Source organism: Mirounga angustirostris, unplaced genomic scaffold (genome assembly GCF_029215605.1).
Source record: "Mirounga angustirostris isolate CCGP_5_RB_7025 unplaced genomic scaffold, mMirAng1.0.hap1 SCAF_5, whole genome shotgun sequence".
NCBI classification, from domain to species: domain Eukaryota; kingdom Metazoa; phylum Chordata; class Mammalia; order Carnivora; family Phocidae; genus Mirounga; species Mirounga angustirostris.
The window spans coordinates 57810545-57824220 of NW_026991713.1; the positions used below are offsets into that span (position 1 = coordinate 57810545).

At 41.9% G+C, this 13676-nt stretch overlaps 1 protein-coding gene across 5 annotated transcripts in view; it reads right to left on the reverse strand.

Annotated features, from left to right (window-relative positions):
• The window catches only part of RBMS2 (RNA binding motif single stranded interacting protein 2), a 67964-nt gene that overhangs the window by 22986 nt on the left and 31302 nt on the right, over positions 1–13676 (reverse strand). For all 5 annotated transcript variants that reach the window (XM_045873181.3, XM_045873179.3, XM_064591074.1 and 2 more), the window contains one exon: positions 1099–1265. In XM_045873181.3, the coding sequence (XP_045729137.1) occupies positions 1099–1241 (143 nt within the window). In that variant the 5' untranslated portion in view covers positions 1242–1265. The remainder of the gene's footprint in view (positions 1–1098; positions 1266–13676) is intronic.

A 13676-nucleotide genomic window follows, 5' to 3' on the forward strand; every position in this document is an offset into this window, starting at 1 on the left:
TTCTTGACCTGGTCACATGGGACTGTTACGCGGCTATGTTCACTTCGTGAAGTCACTGCTGTATATATATTTACGATTTGTGCGCTTTTCTCTATGTTTGTTATATATCAATAAAAAGTTTCAAAGATGGCAATTACACAGTCTAGGTTCCTATTTCTACTTCTTTCTACCATTCACTTACCCAAACAATTTTCCCCCTCCCCACCCCCAGACTTCTTCCTCTAACCGTTCCCCCAAATATATCATTTGAAGGCCATATTTTTCCGCCAAACAGAACTGAGCTGGCATCTTTGGACTCTTGCAATTTTTCCAGCATTCCCAAAGGGGCTAATTCCATGGTAGTTATGTCAACCGCATGACTCAAATCTACTGTGAAGAACCCCGAAAGGTCTGTAGGGGGTAGATGCAGAGTGACAGCCTCTTTCTCCACCTTCGCCTTCATCCACTAATTTGAGAGCTCCTCCGGGTCACTGGGATTATCTGTATCAGCAAAAACTCTCCTCAGTGTACAATTCGATTAGCTAGTTCCACTTTCTTCTGTCCCTACTGCCGGCTCTCACTGCCTTCTAATCAGTATCCTTAGGGACATTGAGCATTTCTTTCTTTTTTTTTAGATTTTATTTATTTATTTGTCAGAGAGAGAGAGAGAGCACAAGCAAGGGGAACGGCAGGCAGAGGGAGGAGCAGGCTCCCCACTGAGCAGGGAGCCCGATGCGGGGCTCGATCCCAGGACCCTGGGGTCATGACCTGAGCCGAAGGCAGACGCTCAAGTGACTAAGCCACTCAAGCGTCCCAGGGCATTGAGCACTGCTGTTTGAGGTGTAAGGACAGGAGTCTTTCCACAAAGACCATAAGTTCTGGGAGCATACTGGAAACAGTCACATATTAGGCTTCAAAGGCCAGCCCCATCCTGACTTTCCTCAGAGGAACATATAAAGGTTTTATATATTAGTAGTGGGTAGAATTTCTTTAAGAGGGGCTGCTAAGAAATCTTGTGACAAACAGGACTGCATTTCAGGACACGAGTATCTGGCAAGAAGCCAGTATCACCAAATCCGTACTGGCCCTCAAAGCCTACCCACATGTTCCCCAACTTACGACTGGCACAATTTGACAAGGTCCTGGTCAGTAGTGCCTGGTTGCAATCCCCGGATATAGAGGTTGGTTTTGCTCAACTGGTCATTTCCATTGCTCCCACTGCTGCTGTTCGGGGTACTGTTGCTTGGACTAGGTGGTGCCATCTGCTGAGACAATGACACATAGGGCTGCAGAGAGACAGGTAGAATAGAAGGTCAGAAGATTATACATTTAGATACTGGAAAGTGAGGAAGATTCTAGCTCCTTGGAAAGAATGAGTCCAAACTTTAACAGCAATTAACTCAATAGAGAGTAAAAACAAAACTAACTAAAGGAATTCCTCTCTGCCATAGAATAAGAACATATACAACTGTTTTTACCTATCTTTCATGAATAATGAGAGGCCAAAATAAGCTTGTTAAAGGTTTTTAAAAAAGGTACTTTGTTATAGTAGAATGTTTTTATCATACTGCGACTGGAGAACAGAGTGTATGCCTCTTAAATAACCTATGTAATGAGACAGGGCTAATAAAATCTAAGTTCTATTTAAAAATGATGAAGACAAAATAATAAAACTTTATCAAATCATGAAAGTATAAATAAGTTTAACATAGATGATTCAAAACACTGTAGAATATGAGAACTGCAAAATCCCTGTAGGAGCTTGAACATTACTGTAAACTTAGACAAATAAAATGAAATACTAATGACCATGTAAAAATACTAATTACCAGTAAAAACTGAAATTTGTTACCATACTAATAGGGATTTAGTCCTAAGTTGCTTACAAATTTTTTAAAAGTTTAAGTGAATGAACAATAGATACATTATGGTCAAGGAAACCCAAGATTTGGAACAAGTATCCCTTATCTTTTACTACTGATAGCAGGACAGGCAAGCAGACTCTGCTACATTTTTAAGGTACTTCTGTTAGAGGCAAATACCAAGTTGGCTGGAACATGGATCCATTCCTCATGGATATTTTAAATCCTTATGTTCTTTTTTTTTTTTTTTAAGATTTTACCTATTTATTTGACAGCGAGAGAGGGAACACAAGCAGGGGGAGTGGGAGAGGGAGAAGCAGGCTTCCACTGAGCAGGGAGCCTGATGTGGGGCTCGATCTCAGGACCCTGAGATCATGACCTGAGCCAAAGGCAGACGTTTAACCGACTGAGCCACCCAGGGCCCCTAAATCCTATGTTCTAATCAGGCTTTTAGTGTTTACATTTATATCGGGTTCATAATACCCTAAATTTGCATAGTTACCTATAATATACCATACTCATATTCCAGTTCTCCCTAGGCTCAAAGCACTTTATAATATTAATCTATTTGGAATTGCTTCCCTCTCAAATGCTTTTTGGTGGTGGTGTGGAGGGCAAGCAGTACTAACAGAAGAAAAAGAGAAACATGAATATCAAAGAGAGGAAATCTTCCCCCCACAAAGAATCTTAATTAATGTGAAATGTGCTTCTTCTATTTTAAGGCCCTGACCTTGAGCAAACTTTAAAATAAAATCTTTGCTTGGGCTAAAATATGTTGAAGCAGGAATTTTCCTAACTTTATCACTACACACAATAAAAATGTGCACCCACATGCACAAACACAGTTTATCCCTTGGCTCTATACTGCAGCAAAGAAGAGACCCAAGATCACATTCTGAGAGGGCCCAAAGACTCATGACCTACTACAGCTCTCACACACCCATTATAGTTCCCAACCCTGTCCCCATTCTCTTTGCCAGCACTTATACTAGGATTTCCCATATAGAACAATCCATGTGATGGTAGTGATAACAATCAGCCATGTGATGATGGTGACAGTCACGTGATATAGTCAATAAGGGCAGGATAGTGCGGGGGGCATGTGTGTATTTTTAAGCAACTTTCAGACAAGACAAAAAAAAGCCAAAAAGTCATACATTCAGCTCTAGAAATGGCAGTACTCTTTTTTTTTTTTTTTAAGATTTTTATTTAATTATTCATGAGAGACAGAGAGAGAGAGAGGCAGAGGGAGAAGCAGGCTCCCAAGGAGCAGAGAGCCCGATGCAGGACTCGATCCCAGGACCCTGGGATCATGGCCTGAGCCGAAGGCAGACGCTTAACCATCTGAGCCACCCAGGCGCCCTGGCAATACTCATTTTAAGAATGACATTGAAGGGGCGCCTGGGTGGCTCAGTCTGGTAAGTGTCTGCCTTTGGCTCGGGTCATGATCTCAGGGTCCTAGGATGGAGCAACCCCCCACCCACCCCAGGCTCAGCGGGAGTCTGCTTCTCCCTCAGCCTCTGCTCCTCCCCACCACTCATGCTCGCTCTCTTTCTTTCTCTGTCTGTCTCAAATAATCTTTCTTTTCTTTTTTTTTTAAGATTTTACTTATTTTTTTGACAGAGAGACATAGCCAGAGAGGGAACACAAGCAGGGGGAGTGGGAGAGGGAGAAGCAGGCTTCCCATGGAGCAGGGAGTCCAATGCGGGGCTCGATCTCAGGACCCTGGGAACATGACCCCAGCCGAAGGCAGACGCTTAACGACTGAGCCACCCAGGCGCCCCTATAAATAAATAATCTTAAAAAAAAAAATGACATTGAAATCTCCATTGGATTACTAGATTTGCAATAATAATCAAATACTGGGGGGCGCCTGGGTGGCTCAGTTGGTTAAGCGACTGCCTTCGGCTCAGGTCATGATCCTGGAGTCCCTGGATCGAGTCCCGCATCCGGCTTCCTGCTCGGCAGGGAGTCTGCTTCTCCCTCTGACCCTCCCCTCTCTCATGTGCTCTCTCTCATTCTCTCTCTCTCTCAAATAAATAAATAAAATCTTTAAAAAAAAAAAAAAGTTTTAATAATCAAATACTGGGGCACCTGGGTGGCTTAGTCGTTAAGTGTCTGCCTTCGGCTCAGGTCATGATCCCAGAGTCCTGGGATTGAGCCCCACATCGGGCTCCCTGCTCAGCGGGAAGCCTGCTTCTCCCTCTCCTTCTACTGCTCCCCCTGCTTGTGCTCTCTTGCTCTGTCAAATAAATAAATAAAATCTTTAATAATAATAATAGTAATAATAAAATACTAGTGGGTCAAATACTACCCCCTCCATTATCATTACTATCATAATTGCACCACCTGATTTAAAGTACATTCAAGACTGTGACCTATATTCTAATCATGATTGCTCCCAAGGTCAGAATAACATTACTGCTAAAGATCATTCGGTAATAGATGTCTTTCCTTGTCTCCAAGGAATTACTACTATTTACCCTCTGGCTGAGAAAGCCAAACTTTTTCTCCTTAGTAGGAGATTCTAGGCCTGGGGTGATGATGATGATAATGACAACGTCAACAACAAGGACAGAAAAAGCATCTCCAGTAGCATGAGACCATTTGCCTGAGTTTATCTATCCCCTTTCCCAACGTGAGAGAACATCTCTAAGAGAAAGTATCAAAGATGCCAGGACTGTCCAAACAAGAACACAAGGGTTATTACTGAAGAAAGAGATAAACTGAAAAGACGTTACTGGTTTGCTACATAGCTATAACCTTGGTTTTAATACTAAGGTCTTAGCTCTTAACTTAAAAATATGACTTAGTTGATAATAAACTGGTTGCAAGGCCAGAAAAATTCCTAGGAAAAAAAAAGATATGGTTGAAAAAACCCCCACAAACTTTTATCTCTTGATATTCCTACGCAGCTTCTGAAATTGCCACATAGGTTTGCCTCCAAAGAGAAATGGTAAAAATGAATAATCAATCAATCAATCAATCAAACTTGAGAAAGCCCCTAAGTAAAGCCTATCTGGCTTCAACAAAAGAAACTATTTGGACAGACACAATAACTAATATAAACTAAGAATCTATGTTTAGGGGCCCCTGGGTGGCTCAGTCGTTAAGCGTCTGCCTTTGGCTCAGGTCATGATCCCGGGGTCCTGGGATCGAACCCCGCATCCGGCTCCCTGCTCAGCGGGGAGCCTGCTTCTCCCTCTCCCACTCCCCCTGCTTGTGTTCCCTCTCTCACTGTGTCTCTCTCAATAAATAAATAGTCTTTAAAAAGAATTTATGTTTACCTATTATATAAGAGAGAAAAGGAGAATATGTACAACGGTACAGAGAACTGAGATATTCTTATGGGGGGAGAGAAGGATATGGCAGGATTGTCTCTCTTGACTCCTACTGAAATGGTTCTCTGGAGGTCACTGGTCCTCTGTCAGGGCCTAGGCTAGAAACTGAAAAGCAAGATATTTCCTTAATCCTCCTGTACTATGGTAGATTTCATAAACCAAAGCAGACTCTAAATCTTAAAGCTAATTTGCTTTTTATCACTTTGTCCTAAAAAAATGTCATTTTCGTGTGAGCATCAAATCCAGGATTATTAGAAATTGAAATACGAGGTTCTTTTTAGGAAGGGATAGAAATCTATTACAGCAGAACGCCTGGGTGGCTCTGTCGGTTAAGCCTCTGCCTTCAGCTCAGGTCACGATCTCAGGGTCCTGGGATCGAGTCCCACATCGGGCTCCCTGCTCAGCAGGGAGGCTGCTTCTCCCTCTGCCTGCCGCTCCTCCTGCTTGTGCTCTCTCTCGACAAACAAACAAATAAATAAAATCTTTTGGGCGCCTGGGTGGCTCAGTTGGTTAAGCGACTGCCTTCAGCTCAGGTCATGATCCTGGAGTCCCGGGATCGAGTCCCACATCGGGCTCCCTGCTCAGCAGGGGGTCTGCTTCTCCCTCTGACCCTCTTCCCTCTCTTGCTATCTGTCTCTCATTCTCTCTCTCTCAAATAAATAAATAAAATCTTAAAATATATATATATAAATAAATAAAATCTTTTAAAAAAACAAAAAATCGGTTTAAAAGAAAAAAGAAATCTATTATAGCATCTATCAGCTAATTACATCCCTTTGAATGACATGTAGTTTTGTTTTGCTCCTAGAAGAAAAAGAAAAACTGGCAGGTTTTTACTTATAACCTTGGTTCATATTCATGTAGGTAGAACTCCTCAAGTCAGCTGGATCAGTGGCCATTGAGAACAGGACTTGGAGGGGCACCTGGGTGGCTCAGTCGGTTAAGCATCTGCCTTCAGCTCGGGTCATGATCTCTCGGTCCTGGGATCTAGGCCCGTGTTGGGCCCCCTGCTCAGTGTGGAGTCGTCTTCTCCCTCTCTCTTTGCCCCTTCCCTTGCTCATGTGCACACACATGCGCTCTCTCTCCTTCTCAAATAAATAAAATCTTAAAAAAAAAAAAAAAAAAGAACAGGACTTGGAACTGTACTATGCCCTATAATTCCAACATGTGAACTCTTTAAACAAGGACCCTTGCATTCGGCCTAGAATCTTAGATGCCTGAGATTATTAAATTTGCCTTCAGAAATAAAGGATGGTAGTATATTATGTATCAAAGGAATATGTAAAGTTATCCAGTAGAAGAGTACTGGTATCGGTGTTCTTATGAAGGAGATTTAATTCTGGAAGTGAATGGGAAACATTAATGGGTTTATAAACAGAGAAACGATATCACATATCTCAGCCGCATTATCAAAGTGGTTCAGAGAGGTGGGAGACCAGAGGTGGTGAGACTAGTTAGGAGGTATTAGACATGTAGGGAGGTAAGGAAAAAGCCTAAAGATTGGTGGGGCAGTGTTTAAAGGATGTGCAGAGAATACACTTTGATATATCCCATGAGAATATCTGGGGATAAATACCAGGGGAAGGGCTGGTAGGATGGGGGTACAGAAATGTATAACTCCTCCATCTTCATCCAGAAAAAAAAAATCAAATTCCCTTCTTGCTGTAGCAGGAATTTTATGTTTCCTGTCTTGCTGAGTTATAAGAAACTGGGAGAGACGACAGCGTTCTTCCTTTTGTTCTCTTTCAAGAGATCATAATGGTAGAGATGATATAATGCCGACTTTCCAATCACTAAGTTTTCATCAGATCTTTAAAAGAATGATCCAGTCAGATAAGCTATTTGTTAATCAAACTATAATGTAATAAAACATTGTCTTTATTCTGAAAATTAGGTTCTGATCAAGTGTTCATTTTGCATGGTTTAATAAAATTCAAAAATCCTGTAACCATTCATTTGCCATCAAAGTCATCCCCATCCTGGGCCCTTAACTTTATTACCATCAGAGCAGGAGAAAACCCCATCCCATGTCTAGTGCCGAGCTAGCTAAGTTCCTGGCACATAGTATGCAGGAATGGATATTTGCTAAAAGGAGTAAAACAAACTCAGGGGATTTGCTATCATGTATCATTTTAATAAACCCCTAAAAAAATCTCACAGATATTCAATCCAGTGGCCTGACATCAAAATTCCTATTGCAACTTGGATATGGATGATCTATAAGACATGTTCCTGGAGCTGGTGGTCTCTAGGACATACAACATACCTGAACTTTTAAAAAAAAAATTCTTTTTTAAGTAAACTCTACTCCACACATGGGGCTCGGACTCATGACTCCAAGATCGAGAGCCGCATGCTCTCCCATGCTCTCCAGACTGAGCCAGCCAGGTGTCCCAATATCTGAACATTTTTGTCTAAAATACATTATTCCCCTAGTTTCATCATAATATCTCTAAGAGAAAGTCCACTTTCCCTGAGAAAGAGACCCTTTGCACTATTTGAGTCATTCAGTAAATATCTGAATACCAACTATGTGCAAGCCTCACAAATGCATAAGAGTATGAGTGAAATATTTCATAATAAATTTAAACACACCCCCACAAGGAGCCATTAAGGAATTCACAAACCAGAGCTTACAATCTAGATAACTAGCAGAATGAAATATGTGTGCTAATGGGGATCCAAGCAAAGCTGTATGAGTATGAAAGAAAAGACAGTTAATTCCTGAGGGAAAAGTTTCTCAAAAAAGACGGTGGTATCTTGAAGGATGTGTAGGATATTAAACTTTTCATGGGGAGCCATAGGAAATGCAAATCACAGTAATAATGGGATACCACTTCATATCCACTAGAATGGCTATAATAAAAAGATTACGGTTTTAATAAAAAAATAACTTTGATGCTATAATCAACAAATGTTGGCGAGAATATGAAGAATCTGGAACTCTTCTACACTGCTGGTGGGCACGTGAAATGACACAGCTGCTTTGAAAAACAGTTTGACAGTTTCTAAAATGGTTAGACATAGAGTTATCACATGACCCAGCAATTCTACTCCTAAGTATGTACCCAGGAGAACTGAAAACATATGCCCACACAAAACCTATACACAAATTTCACAGCAGCATTATTTATAATAGCCAAAAGTGGAAACAACACAAATGTCTATCAACTGATGAATGGATAAAGTGTAGTATATCCATACAGGAAACTACTATTCAGCTATAAGAAGGAATGAAGTACAGATACATGCTATAACATCAATGAACCTTCAAAACATGCAAAGTGAAAGAAGCCAGCCACAAAGGAGCACATATTATACGATTCTATTCACATGAAATATCTAGAACAGGCAAGTCTATAGAGACAGAAATTAGATTAGTGTGGGCACCTGGGTCGCTCAGTTGGTTAAGCATCTGCCTTCGGCTCAGGTCATGATCCCAGGGTCCTGGTATCGAGCCCCGAATTAGGCTCCCTGCTCAGCAGGAGTCTGCTTCTCCCTCTCCCTCTGCCCCTCCCCCCCACTCATGTACTCACTGGCTCTGCTCTCTCTAATAAATAAATAAATAATCTTTAAAAAAAATGTGATGGGGATGGGTGCAGAGAAGAGGGCATTCCAACCACTAAAAACATCTTAAGATACTAGACAGCCACAGGCTAGCATGAACTAGCACAGAATTCAGCTTAGGTTGGCATCAGCCTACTTCATTTCCAGATAGAAAAGTCCTAAGATTAATATATTTTCTTAAAATTCAAGTGGAAATATAGATCAACCATTAAATCATATCAGAGCAAGAAAGGGATAGATATTTCCAGGGCGCCTGGCTGGCTCAGTCAGAAGACCATGTGACTTTTGATTTCAGGGTTGTGAGTTCGAACCCCATGTTGGGTGTAGAGAATACTAAAAAAAAAATAAATAAGCTTAAAAAAAAAAGAAATGGATATTTCCTACATTCCTCCTCTCCTTAAAAAAACAAACATTAACAATATTAACAGCAAAACAAAACAAAAAGGCATCTCTGGAAAATGCAGAGCCTGAACCAGAGAACACATACCATGTGTCCACCATACCTGGTTTTATTTATTTTTTTTTTTAAAGATTTTATTTATTTATTCATGAGAGACAGAGAGAGAGAGGCAGAGGGAGAAGCAGGCTCCCAAGGAGCAGAGAGCCCGATGCAGGACTCGATCCCAGGACCCTGGGATCATGACCCGAGCCGAAGGCAGACGCTTAACCATCTGAGCCACCCAGGCGCCCACCATACCTGGTTTTAAAAGCTGAGTCAGCACTTTCTACTCTTTCCTTTTAACTCAAGTAAACTTGACATCACCTCCAGCTCATCTCCTCCTCCTCCTCTTTCATGGCTCTTACCACTATTAATAGCAATCTGTTTCCCGAATCCCTTGACTACCAAGATGGTAACAGTAAGGTGCACCAACCATACGGCCTCCAGGGAGTTATTTATGTTTATACCAAGTGGTGTTCAGACTGGGTCTCAAGTACACGACTGATATTTAAAAACCCTCAGCCACAATAACTACAGAATCCTCAGTTAAGCATATAGCCACAGCATACTGCCCCGGAATCCATTTGCCCTTCCAGATCCACTCACCACTCTTGCCCACCTTGCTTTGTGTACCTGGCAGCTGACCATATAGAGTGCATGTGCAGGCTCCCTTGCCCTCTGGCTTCTAGCTGGATTTGCTAACCAGATGTACACCAGTAGGAGATCAAAGGGTAGGAGGAGAATGAGATCAGAGTATTTATTTCCCTAGCTCTTGCCAAAGCACCATGATTTGGCTGCATACTACTGAAGCCCACAGTTCTTTCCATACAGCTACTCTCAGATTCTGAGGTAATCTCTCTCACTACTTTGCTTTATTAGATCTAGAGGTAATGAGGTAATGTAGGCTCTGTAATTGCTGGCCATAGGGTACTCTGCTCTCTTTCACTGATTTTCTTAAACCCCTCTGTAAATAGTCTCTTTATTAAATCTTTCTCAAATTACTCAATTTGGATATGCCATCTGTTTCCTTTTGGGACCCTGAATGATGAACCAACCATTCTACCTTGAAGACTCGGGTGGAAGATTTATGTCAGAAGCTCTTGAGAAACTCTGCTTTCTTCAAAACTGAATAAAAAACCTTCTCACTGTGTAAAAATCCTCAAGGCACAATTTTTTTTTTTTTAGATTTTATTTATTTGACAGAGAGAGACACAGCGAGAGAGGGAACACAAGCAGGGGGAGTGGGAGAGGGAGAAGCAGGCTCCCCACAGAGCAGGGAGCCCGATGCGGGACTCGATCCCAGGACCCTGGGATCATGACCTGAGCTGAAGGCAGCCGCTTAACCAACTGAGCCACCCAGGCGCCCAGCTCAAGGCACAATTTAACACAGAATTCTGTTCTCTGTCGATTCGTCTAAACTTTAACAGTGTCTTAAATCCTTTCACATTTATGATTTCACTTGATCTTCCTGACAACTCTGTGAGGTCAGAACAGGGGATATGTTACTCTCTTTTGAAACTTAGAAACTGAGGCCCAGTATTATTTCAGCATTCCCTCTGTTATATCGCTTTGCTTTTTGTGAAGCAGAACCAAGGTACAGAAAACCCAAATACTGAAAGTACCCAAACCAGGGCAAACAGCTGAGTAAACACATAAAGCAGCCTTTTACATGACCCTATATCCTTTGTTTTTCTCCCTTCTGGAAAGAGAAGAGTTCTAAGTTCCCAGGCAATAGGTAATGTCTAGTAAGGGTAGAACATTTAAGGAACACAGGTATTTGAACTATGACTCAAATATGCTAAAGGAAATCTCTTATATAGACTGGTGCTTACAGAAACCAACTACAGCAAGAGCCCTCCCCTGAAGTATATGGGCAATTCTACGGTGGGCAGAGCCCTTTTGGACATAGTGGTTTTAGGGAGCACAGCCCATGTCTGCAACCCAAGTAATAACCAACCATGTCACCAGTTTGTGGGTACATGTCAGTGTGGTAATACCTCGTATGTACCAGGAAACGTACAGCAGAGAGTTTAATAACTTCTCAGGACAACAGAAGAATCTCTAAGGGTTAAGCAGCTGAAGTCAGAACGTGACAGCCAACTGCTTGGGAAGAATAGGTGTGGAACACAACTGAGCCCCCACTGAGTGTTATTCTGCATTACCAAACGACTCCACTATTCAGCTTGGCTGGTGCATCATCTGTGTCCAGGAGAATATATGGCCTGGGAAGGAACGGTAAAGTGAACAAGAATAAGCAGCATCATTAGAGCTCCATGGCTCAAAAAGAGAAGTGTATCTGCCTCTTCCACCATACAGCTCTTTCAGATAGAGAAAAGATAGGAAAAGAGAACGCCTGCCTATAGTCTGTTTTACCCTACCTCATCATTTACCATATTTTCATCATTTGACACAATTTCATTTTAGCCAGAAATAGATCATAAACCCACAGGAAGTTAGGAAACACCAGCACTCCTCTTTTCCACCCTCACACTACCTGTTCAAAGAATACCGAGATTGGCAGATTGGGGATCTGGTCTTATTAAGACTCAAAGTCATGAAAAGATTCTGCTCCTCTGGTCATTATAGAATTTTTTTTTCATTATAGAAATACTTTTGATTCACCAAACAATAAATACTGGCAATACTACACACCTGAAGGAAGTGGCCTAACCCAATGATATGAAAGGTATGTGTGCCTACTCTATTTCCAGATCAAAATAAAATGTATATATGCAACCGGCCAGTAATACATCAGGTGTATCAAGTCCTTATCCTTGTTCTAGCCTGCCTTTTACAAGTGACAAAGACCTCACAAATTCTAATACAATATGCATACAAGTATCTCTAAAAAGATACAAGAGAAACAGCTGATAATTACGGCTACTAGAAAGGAATTAGGTATATGGAGGATGGGGTGAAAACACAGACTTTTTCTATATTTCATTAATACCCATTTGAGCCTTTTGGGTTTTGGGGGGTTTTTTTGGTTGTTGTTTTTTGGGGGGGGTTCTTTTTTTTAAAGTTAAATTCAATTAATTAACATATAGTGTATTATTAGTTTCAGAGGTAGAGTTCAGTGACTCATCAATCTTATATAATACCCAGTGCTCAGGGGCACCTGGGTGGCTCAGTTGGTTAAACAGCTGCCTTCGGCTCAGGTCATGACCCCAGGGTCCTGAGATCAAGCCTCACATCAGGCTCCCTGCTCAATGGGGAGCCTGCTTCTCCCTCTCCCTCTGCCTGCCGCTCCCCCATGCTTGTGCTCTCTCTCTCGCTGTCAAATAAATAAATAAAATCTTAAAAAAAATACCCAGTGCTCATTCTATCCAGTGCCCTCCTTAATGCCCATAACCCAGTTACCCCATCCCCTCACCCCTTCCCGTCCAGCAAACCCTCAGTTTGTTTCCTATGATTAAAGTCTCTTATGGTTTGTCTCCCTCTCTGATTTTGTCTTGTTTTATTTTTCTCAGGTTTGTTTCTTTTACCAGCCAGAATCATGCTGTATGTATTGTTCTTTGATGTGTTTGTTGGAGATGTTCTCAGCCTAGCACACTCCTTTTATCCATTATATATTCCACAAAATTAGTGTCACTATTTGGGTTGCTTCATCCTGCTGTTATAATTATTTTTTTAAAGATTTTATTTATTTATTTGACAGAGAGAGAGACAGCAAGAGAGGGAACACAAGCAGGGCGAGTAGGAGAGGGAGAAGCAGGCAGGCTTCCCACTGAGCAGAGAGCCCAATGTGGGACTCGATCCCAGGACCCTGGGATCATGACCTGAGCCGAAGGCAGACACTTAATGACTGAGCCACCCAGGCGCCCCTGCTATTATAATTATGTCCACTTTTGTGCACAAACATGAGCACAGGGGCTGGAATTTGAAGGAGAGTGTCAGTTTGAGTCCTTGTCAATCTGAGGTGAAGGTGTGTTGACTTGGCATTGAGCAGGTGGCAGGCCATGCATACTGACTCGGGCAGGAGGGTGGCTGGACTGTGAATTTGGGACCCACAGGCCAATGACATCATGTGTGATAGGGACGTGGCTGGCTTTGCTCCTGGTCATGAATTCCTTTAACTTTTGTCTGGGAAACTCTATCTCACCTTCTATACTGAATGAAAGCCTTGCTGAATAAAGTATTCTTGGCTGTAGATTTTTTCCTTTTAGCACTTTGAATATATCATGCCACTCCCTTCTGGCCTGAAAAAGTTTCTCCTGAAAAACCCACTGATAGCTTTATGGGGTTTCCCTTGTATGTAACTGCTTTCCTTTCTCTTGCTGCTTTTAAAATCCTCTTTATCACTACTTTTGGCCATCTTATTTACTTTGTGTCTTGTGCAGAACTCTTTGGTTTTGTTGGGGGCTATCTGTGCCTCCTGGATCTGGATTTCTCTTTCCTTCCCCAGATTCAGGAAGTTTTCAGCTATTATTTCTTCAGATAAATCTGCCCCGTTTTCTCTCTTCTCCTTCTGGGATCCCTATCATGCAA